Source organism: Schistosoma haematobium, chromosome 3, assembly GCF_000699445.3.
Source record: "Schistosoma haematobium chromosome 3, whole genome shotgun sequence".
In the NCBI taxonomy this organism is placed as follows: Eukaryota; Metazoa; Platyhelminthes; class Trematoda; order Strigeidida; family Schistosomatidae; genus Schistosoma; species Schistosoma haematobium.
This window is the reverse complement of record NC_067198.1, coordinates 39657394-39668336: the sequence shown is the minus strand read 5'-3', so window position 1 is coordinate 39668336 and position 10943 is coordinate 39657394. Positions and strand designations below refer to the sequence as shown.

Genomic DNA, 10943 nt, shown 5'->3' with positions numbered 1-10943 from the left:
GCAGTGATTTTTGTACTTGTTGTGATTATACTTGCTTTTGGTACTTATGGCACTAAAAAGCATTCTTGGTCGACTTTAACTAAGAGTTCTTTGGTTAAAGTTTGAAATTTTTCTCTACATTTTGTCCTGAGTACCTGTTTTTAGTCCTTGACTAACACTCGTGTCCACATTGTTATCATTTTTTGTTTTTAAACCTTTTAAATCGAATTATAATGGTTGGTAAGACTCACAAATGTGGGCAACCAAATTGTTTGTTCTCCGTTGAGGAGGGAATGCAGTGTGACGACTGTAAAAAGTGGTATCACAAAATGTGAACACGACTAAGTCCGACGGCTTACAAAAGATGCTCGAAGCCTAACTCGCATTGGCTTTGTATGTTCTGCTGTACGGGTAAAAAGGTACTAATACAGGAGGCTATGGGCCTATTGGCTTTGGCCTGCAAGAAAAACGATGGCGGAAGCACTGATAACAGGAGCTCTGACGATGAAGAATGTGTCAGTGTAGTAAGTGCTGCTACTGGACCCATTAAACACCTGACTGCGGTTGACGGGAACTTGAAATCTCCGTTGACATTAACGAGGAGTGAAGTGTCGCTTGATATTGACATCGGCAGTCATACACCTCTAGTCGAAATAGAAGATCCGGATAAAACTGTCACCGTTCCACATAGTCCAGGTGTGGCTGTTCTGAGTGGTGACAAATGGACTTCGGTAAGAAGAAAAAAATAAGAAGAAAAAGGCTGTAGGCAAAACGCAGCCGGTCAGTAAGACATTGGAAGGGATGTTATCAGAAGAAAAATCCTCACCGTGTGAAAAGACAGATCTCTCTGAGAGAACAGTCATTTTTCATAAGATAGGAGAATCTTCAGATACTGAACCAAAGGCAAGATTTGAACATGATCTCAATCATATTAAGACATCATTAAGTAAACTTCTCCCAGATACAGTTTCAGGAGTTAGTATTTGTAAGCTTTATAGAATAGGAAAAAAGGTGGATTCCGAAAGTCCTCAGAAAAACCGCCTCCTAAAGGTTACATTCAACACGGTGGAAGAAAGGAACCTGGTTCTAAGTAATTCACGTAAACTGATTGGATCCGGGATATATGTCCGTGAGGACCTCAGCCTGGCTGATCGTATTAAGAGAAGAGCTGCAGAAGCGGAAATAAATGAGCGTCGCCGAAACGCTGAAAGAAACCTCGTTCTTAAGGGTTTTCAGATTGTAAAAGTTCGGAGCAAAACGATCCCCAAGCCACTCTGGGTGGTAAGGGAAAGCTCTCCACAGACTTAAGTGTGCTACACAAATGCTCGCAGCCTACTAAATAAAATGGCGGAGCTCAAGTCAGTGGTGGATAAAGAAAAACCGGACGTTATCGCTGTCTCGGAAACTTGGTTAACGTCAGAAGTATTAGATAGTGAAATCCAGTTGACTGGTTTCATAACCAGTAGGGCTGATAGATTAAACCGAAGGGGAGGCGGGGTTATTGTGTACACGAAAAGTACCCTAACCATAAGATTAGCTGAGACAGTAGCACATGTTTCAGGGACATGTGAACTGGTGAGATGTAAGTTGAAATGCCGAAGGCAAGATATTGAAGTAGTTGTAGTTTATCGCAGTCCAGAATGTGTAGCAGATGACTTTCTCCTCAGTAAACTTAAGTCCTGGTGTAACAAGGGTAAAAGCCTTGTAGCAGGCGACTTTAATGCACCATATATGGACTGGGTTAACTTAGAAGTAGGGTCATCGATATCGTCGTTCGACTCCAAACTGTTAGAAACCTCGATTGGACTAGCATTATTCCAACACATTAGAGATCCCACAAGATACGACTTAAGAAACTCTTCTCTTTTAGATTTAGTCTTCACACACGGTGATGACGTTGGTCAAACGGCTTTTCTCCCACCACTTGGGAGAAGTGACCATGCAGTCATCTTATTCAAATTCATGGATGAAATTGCTTGTCAAACAATTGCGCCGGCCCGTCCTAACATATGGAAGGCAGATATGCAGGGAATTAACTCCGCAGCATCGGCTGAGAACTGGGAAATTGACTCAAAGGCATCAGTACAAGAGGCACGGACTCTATTCAGACAGTTATACAATCGGGTGACTCAACCATACATACCCTGGACTGTCCCAAAGAAAAAGAAGCACGGACATCCCTGATTAGGGCGGGATATTCGACGCTTACTAAGACAAAAGAAGAAATGCTGGGATGTTGCCATCCGCCTTGGCACAGCAGGAACGATGGAACGCTACAGATCGATAAGAAACGAGTGTATAACTAAAATTCGGGAAGCGCAAAGAAAATATGAAATGCAGCTGGCACAATCTGCACTCAAGCAGCCCAAGAAGATATTCTCGTACATAAACTACAGAACAGGGATTCATCATTGGATTCCCAACCTAATTAAAGTAGGAAGTGAATCTGAAATGATAGAGGAAGATCAGGAAAAAGCTGAGGTTATGGCTGACTACTTTGGGGCAGTTTTGACTCAGGAACCTCCTCTAGAGAAAGAACCAGACCCAATTACAGAGTCAACAAACCAACTGCTCACCGTGGACTTCGACCAAAACGATGTGCTTAAGGCTCTTAGCACCCTAAACATGGAGAAGTCAACAGGACCAGATGAACTACACCCTAAAATCTTGAGACATATTGCCGAATATATCGCAGCCCCACTGACTGTGATATTCAAAATGTCACTTGACCAAGGTGTGTTACCTATGGACTGGAAGGACGTAATCGTCACTCCCATACATAAAACAGGTCTACGACAAGTTCCATCAAATTACAGACCCGTAAGCCTCATCAGTGTTGTAAGTAAAATACTGGAAAGAATAATCAAACGGACCATAACGGCATTTATGGAAACCAATAACTTGCTGAACATGGCACAACATGGTTTTAGAAAGGGTCTATCCTGTACAACGAACCTCCTTATAGCTAGGGAGTTCTGGATTAATGCGCTAGACAACGGAAACTCAGTGGATGTTGTCTACATAGACTCCAGTAAGGCTTTTGACAAGGTGCCAACTAATAGACTGCTATTGAAGTTGGCAAACCTTGGTATTGCCGGACCTTTTTTAAAATGGATTAAGGATTTCCTAGTAGGTCGTAGGCAAAAAGTAAGAATAAATTCCAGGTGCTCCATCTAGAGACCAGTACTTAGTGGAGTACCCCAAGGTTCCGTCTTAGGTCCTTTACTTTTTATAATGTACGTTAATGATCTTACAAGTATAGTACAGTCTCCAATGTTATTATACGCTGACAATGTAAAAATTTGGCGAGTAATAACTGGAGACAAAGACGCATTTACTCTTCAGGCGGACTTAAATAATATGATAAACTGGTCTAAAGAGTGGCTAATGACTATCAACTCGGAAAAGTGTGTCTACATGCACTTGGGGGATTCAAAGGTTAGTACGTACAACATAGGGGATGTGTCATTACCCGTAGTCCGGTCTCATAAGGACCTAGGGGTGACAGTGAGCAATGATCTTAAGACGACGGCCCATTGCCGGGAGGTCGCAGTTAAGGGGTTTCGAACCCTCTGGGCTTTAAAAAGGACATTCACTAAGCTTGATACTGCCATGTTCACCACATTATACACATCCTTAGTGAGAACTAAGTTAGAGAACTGTGTTCAGGCTGCAAGCCCCTGTTTAAAAGGTGACTCAGACATACTAGAAAAGGTACAGAGGGCAGCTACGCGTGCAATTCCGGAACTCCGGGGTTTATCATATAAAGAGCGGCTTGAAAAACTGGACCTCTTTACTCTGTCCTATCGCAGACTAAGGGAAGATCTAATATTGATGTACAGAATACTGAGAAATGATTTCGGACCTAACTTATTCTCTCTCTTTCTTCCCACTAGATCGGGACACCTCAGAGGACATAGCAGGCGAGTAGAAAAGCCAAGAACGAACAAAATACTCGTGGCATACAGGTTTTCACACCGAGTCATCAATACTTGGAACCTCCTGCCTGAAGCAGTGGTGTCCGCACCTTCAATTGACTCTTTCAAGAGAAGACTGGACACTCACAGAAGCATACTAGAAAAGGAATAACATAGGCCGTAGGCCTTCTGTCCTTACTACACAAATCTGAATCTGAATCTGAAAATGCCTCAGTTAGTGTAATGTTCTATATGTTGGTGTGAAGTTTATTTCGAATCAGCGATGTTTTCTGTGTTTTTGCTGCCTCTACTCAAGTCAGTGTATTTCTTCAGGCAGTCTGGCTAGTGTTGTGTTACAAAATGTCGGCCGGCTTTCTTATGTATACCATAATTCTTTCGACTAAACTGAATTACACGACAACCAAGAATACTAAACTAAGCAAGTGTCATAATTATTGTTTCTTTTGCACAGACATGTTGCTCAAAGTAGTTAAATGGACATAATTCAGCCGATAAAACCAAAACACGAAATATAGGCCAGTCGAACTTACCTAACAGAAGACAAAGGATATATATATATATATATATATATATATATATATATATTGCTTTCAAACTGAAGACAACAGTCAGTTGTTCATAAAAACATGGTTTACAGTACAACAAACCTTCCTTCAGTAACATTATGCACCGACGGTCTATCTGGAAACAGTCAACTATGAGATTAAACTCACTATGACTTGGGATATCACCCCAGCGTGCAATGAATGTGCAGTGTAACGCAGTCAGACGTGGCGAATAAAAATTAAAAACAGGGCAAAATTAACAACATTATGAAATGACAAAATCTGTGGTTACTTAAACGCACAGATGACCCTGGGCGATACATTAAGTTTACATGGTTGCGTTGAGGATAAATTCACCCGTCAGTATCACAAAAAGAAAGAGTTTTCAAGGTCATTCACTAAAACAACACAACAGTCATTTAATGATAAATGTACATACAGTGAGAAATTGACAAAATAAATACAAGTGATATTAAAAACTATTTACAAAATAAGCTTGTCAGTCATATCTCCACAGGATAATGGAGAGCAAACAAATTGTGTCAGCATCTCAGTGAAAGTTTTCAGTTACAACCTGGATTTTCACTGAAAAACAAATCGTAATGACCTAACATTCTTATTATTGACGACGGAAGAAAACCCGTTTAAACCAATGTGTTCCCGTGCTGCAATCAATTGCAACAAGGTAGGATGGGAGTGACCCTGTGTTCGAGTTTATTGATTGATTGTTCCTCTGGATCAATACGTTTATTTTCGGCAGCTGCAGTTAGATAAAAGCTAACAGAACTGGAAGTTTGTACGGATCTCGTTCGGAGATTTACCATAACGGCGATCCCGCCAACTGATCGAGTTGCCCATTACACTTCTTAGCCGGCTTAACCATCTGGTTTCAGTCCCAACTTTAAAATCGTATTAGTTTGAGGCCTGTGTTATTTTCGACTGTTATTGATTACTTTCTTTAATAAGTGTAAGTGGATTGTGCGCACTTAACGTGTCGTCGGCGAATCTTTACGCTTCCCAAGCTGCCAGCTTTGGGGAAATCCCCAAAGTGAAATAGCCTTCCCCAATGTTTGGGGAAATTTTGGGTTTTTAGTCTCATTTCCCCAAAATTTACTATAGCGGCTTCCCCAAAATAAACCAAATTTTCCCCAAAGTTGGCAGCGTGGGTTGTTCTATAATCCAGCTATCACTCATTTAATTATTTTATTCTAGAACATAGATATTGGTACAAGAAATCACCAAGTACAAATGCGCCACACAGATATCATTTGATGTGTGTGAGTATTGTGATACTGCCCGTGTGCCCAAACCGAAGCAGGTGGTTTTTTATGGGGCCACACCCAAAGCCTTCGACCTAAAGGTCTGACCCACATGGCAGTGGAGCATCATAAGGAGATGCAGTCCCTTGGTAGTCGGTGACCAACGATTGGTTCATACGCCATTTGTTCCCTCAGTGTACTGGATCCCCATGTGGACCACTGGTTTAGAATCAGGGTCTCCCAACTCCCTGAGGTAAACTCTCCATGTCCACCAACCCGGTCAAAGAGCTGGACATTGGGTGCAAACCAACGTACTTTTCCTAGACTTAGGATTGATGTCATTTGGAGATTTAGGTGTGATTCCATTTAGATTTGCCGGAATTTGGATCAGGCTGTTTTGTTGGCGAGACTAATTCATTGACGACCTTTGAGCGACGCTAAAGTTACCTTGAGAATATCTACCTACTAACTAGGACTAGGTAAGGGTTACAAATCAACGCGAAGAATTAGAATTATGACTTATTGTTGACGATTAGGGTTGAGAAATAGATTCGTGGTTGTTGTGACGAATTGACATCAGCTAAAATACTAGAGCGCTATTTCGCCAAACGAATGTTTGAATTCCTTGCCAAAATCTGCTATTTTATGTCTGATTGGTTCGTTCATAAATTATAGTCTCGGTGTTTTTTCAGTTAAGAATCGTTAACTACAAGCCGGTTTTCAGCAAAACACATCCTAGACTTCACTTGGGGATCTGGCACTCTCAATTCTCATCACACGGTCTTCTGAAGAAAATAGCGTTGAATTGTTTTGACAGAACATAACACTAAAACCACATGTGAGACTGCGCTAAACCATATTCCGCGATCCACTCAGCTTAATTTTTGGCAATATAATAGGTATAGTTGCTTACACCAAGGAGAGTATTTCGACGTTATATCTCTCGGGTTGTGCATCATTCCAAGTCCACGCCCAGCATAATCTCACTATGCTTTAGCTAATGCTATTTTCACTTTTTCGTCATTTTGTCTTCACAAAATTATTTTTACCACTAACTAGATATCTGTCTAATGTATGAGCAGATTTCATCTACCATGGAACGCTTAAAGTTATAATGTTTTTTATTTCCACCTTTCAGTTTCTGCCTGCCACCAAATGCTTTTGCTGGCCAAAGTGAATGGAATCTGTACATGTATGTTGTAGTTTAACATATTAGACATCGGTGTAATTTTTTGAGGTACTCCTTGTAAGTTCGCTTCCTCCCTGAAAAGCTTTGTGATCGAAAAAGATAATTAAAGGAGAAGGTTGAAGAAAATCAACTAGTAGGAAGTCAATATCCCTGTTTTCCCTAAAACTCGGTCATCCAGCTGGGTAGTTAGATAAACCAGTCCTAAGTCTTAAACCTATCTCTACTTATTATCAATGATGCTCGAGAGGCTACGTTATGTCAGCATCTCCACTAAACAGATTTGGATTTTGCAAGTTTTTTGCTAGATTGATCCCTGAAATGTCAGGTAAAGAAAGTGGAGAGCCCTATCGACCGTCGATTGGGACGGCCAATTCAGATAACAGGTTGCCATATGCTCTTGATCAGTAGAATTCGAAACGTTGATATACTTTTTATGCCTTTAAATGACAGCGACTATCATAAATTATGTTGACCAGGAAAGGCAGTTTTACCGCGGTTGACTGTCCACAGCCTCCAGTTTAGCATTAGGCTGTTTTTGAAGCTAAGATTTCGAATACAATATTGGTAGGATTGATTTCTTTGTAGCTTTCGTAAGAGGACTTTTATGGTTCCTGTAAACAATCAGTTCTTTTGAAAAAGTCATTCCACGAATCTAGATCTTCTCGCGTCATACATGTCTTTTCTAATAACATTGATACTGCTACTAGTACTACTCTGGCACCTCGTCCTGACGTGTGGTAACTCAAAGCCATACACATGTGCTAAGTTGTACGTTACGTTTGGTTGACTGAGTGTTCGCGACTAGCCTGATAGAATTACCTACAGCTACCAGGTTACTGGTACAGTACCTCAATCAACGTAACTGTTGGCACTAAACGTCTATCCATAAAGGAGTTTGTAACTAGTCCATCAAGGTTAGGTCTCACTGTTGAGAGTCTAATATCAACCTCACCGCAGCCCTTGATGAAAATGGGTAGCTGGGAAGTACTTGTCCCTCAAAATATCCTGTCTTTCCGGTAGTTTGGTCTGAAAACACATGTTTTTCAAACATAGTTCTACTGATAGATAACTTTAATTAAAGTTTCTAATGCTTCTACGTAGTGTAGGGTCACATATTCTTATTACGTTCTTTGTTACCCTCTTCAATTGTCTTGGGAGTCTCGGCGGTCTTGAAGGTCTGGTATTTGTCGGAATTCCGTTATGCTCTCATTTCCAGTTTTCTGTGTAATGAATTGGCATATTCATCCACCTAAACCAAACTAGGTGCATAATTATGTAGGAGTGCACTAGAAAAAATTAGGGGCGGACGAACCAAAGCACGACATCAGTCCAGTCCATGAAGTCATTGAGGATTGGACTTGGCCATGTTAACAGGTGTAGACTACGTGGTTGATGTCCACGTGATTATCGTACCAATGGTTAGAGACTTTGAATGACATGGCTCAAAATCGTTCACAGTGGTCCAGGTGATCCGTTCGTTGTCTTCCCCCAAATTATGAGATTCTAAATTCATAATTTTTATTGCTATTGTTTTACTAATTTATATTTTCGCGGATCGTATTTTTAATGCCTAGTCTTTTATTTCTGCTGTTACTGTTACTACCTCTACCATCCTGGGGTTTGATCTAGAAACTTCGTCCCACTGTTCTAATGAGGTCTGACAACTTGAACCGATGTACATACGTACCAGGTTTAACGTCGTGACTGACTGCTGTCCAACGGCGTCAGCAGCGAACATGAGAATCGGTGTGACAATGTATTCTTTCGCATCTCATTTCCACGGTGTGTTCGAATCAAACGCGATTATGAACTACTATTATATATACTTTTTCAACCTGTTTGGTAGAAATATCGCGTCCGTATCATCAATAAACTCAATGTTCGCTTGCGAATAGACCTAATCGCTCTTCCGAATATCTGGATTCCAGGATAATTATGTATAACCTGAAAACTGTTTCTCATCATTTTTAACATATTAACTGTATTATTACTATCTGTTGTTCAGAATGGTTATCCAAATCCATTTTTAAACCAACAACAACCAAATTCAGACAATCCTCAAGTTCAGAATCCTGGTCAGTGTGCATCACCAATTACCCAGCACCAATCCCAGCTAAACCAAGCTCAATCTTATAATAATCTCAAACAACTGGGCAATGGAGTTGGAAACTATGAAGATTTGTTAGATGTCAAGTATGGTGACCCATCCAAACAAGGTTTGTGTCATAAAACTAATTTTTAACTAAATGAGTTTGCTGTTTTGCAACTTCCAATTACTTTCATTATAAGCAATAGTTGACTGTATTGGTTAAAGGAATGCTATTTTATCAGTGTACTTGATTAGCATAGTATAGTGGTGTGTAAAAGTCGACTTTACTTCTTTTGTTTATGTACCACGCAGGCATAGTTTTGACCGATTTAAACCACAAGTCAACTTAAACCTCTTTATTAATCGTCCGTAGCCAAGATAGAGCCTGGGAAAAATACAAATTTACTTATTTATTTTAACACAGATATTGGTACAAAGGGGGCACCAAATACATATGCGCCACACAAATCTCATTCGGTATGTGTGAGGGCTGTGATACTGCCGGGGTGCCCAAACCGAAGCAGGAGGGAAAAATACATGTCAGTCCGAGTTGGTTGAGTTGCATACAAAATTAGCTAGAGAATATCAAATGATCCAAAATTGTTGTAGTAGTACTAATAATGAAAAAAAACTGAACACTGAGAATATAGTTTAAAATAAGTAGTGGAAAAATATGTATGAAGGTTAACTGGGACGTAGAGGGAAGTTTATTAAATGCTCTTCCAGCATCACGACCAGTTCTGCACCATACCACCTAACTTTTCCAACCATTGGTCAGTTATCGATCCCTAAACAACTAGTAAATAACCATTATTATTTTTCTATTTCGGTGAAGAGTAATCCTTTATTTTATATCTAAAATGATGCTTAGAGCAGACTAAATTTCCGATCTCATGAGTTTACCTTTACTATAATTAAACAACTGAAATTACATATTTGTCACCTACTGTCACTTTAGTAATCCTTATAGTGATATCATAGAGCTAACGTGTTTAATGTCATTCTATGATAGGATGTTCATGATAATTCCATTGATTTTTAATTTACAACCTATGTATGTATATTAAACGATTTTTATGTTTTTGTATTCTAGTTGGTTTCAAAACTAGCTCAAACCCATCCAACTATAGTTCATTTCAATCTCAAGGAATGTCGCTGGATTCTGTCGGTGGGAAGTTATCTTCTGTCTCTCATTCCAACAACGGATCTCTGGTTCAAAACTTTAACCATGGAAATAGCAATTCTCATGCACAGCACTTTTCACCACAATTTTACGCATCTGTGTCGGGTTCACCATACATGAACACAGTTGCTGCCGCTGTAGCTGCAGCAGCTGCTGCTAAACATGGACCCAATAATAGCTCTACCTTTTTGGCTTCTCAGTGTTAAGTGGCAAAGTGTTTTCATCCGTTGAGGTGTTTTTCCGTTGACATTCCAGTATCTGTAGGGCAACTAACAGATCTTTTGCCGACTGTAGAGAATCGATAGTGAATTATACTTTCTGTGTATGTCACCTACCTAATTCGTGAATCACTTTACATTTCATGAGTGACCAATTTTCATTCGGTTGGTCGCACTTCTGAAGGTGTATATCGACCAGCTCGTTAGGAAGAAGGCAAAGGTCATTGCCAACTATCCAGTCCTTTGATGCTATCATAAGTTGTTTTTTTTAGGACGTCAACAATAACGTATTTCTTGTTAGTGGGCTGAAAAGAACATAAGACGTAAGTAAATGATTTATCATCATTACTTAAACACTAATGAAACAAAATGCATTTACAATAAAGTATGCAACAATGGGATTACAACTATATAATTGATACAATTGATGGCTATACATTTACAATCAATGTCCTGAACCGATAACCAGGTGTATTCGTGGCTAACTACAGAGCACATAAAGATTCCAATATCACTAGATGGGAAAGGATCATCAAAGTAATT

The 10943-nt window shown here is 39.9% G+C and overlaps 1 protein-coding gene across 1 annotated transcript; it reads left to right on the top strand.

Moving 5' to 3' along the window:
• Positions 1-7202: 7202 nt before the first annotated feature.
• On the top strand, positions 7203-10713 carry MS3_00000139 (uncharacterized protein). The gene has a single exon (XM_051208025.1). It carries the CDS (start codon positions 10056-10058, stop codon positions 10386-10388), a length of 333 nt encoding a protein of 110 aa, XP_051069858.1. The 5' UTR covers positions 7203-10055; the 3' UTR covers positions 10389-10713.
• Positions 10714-10943: the final 230 nt, after the last annotated feature.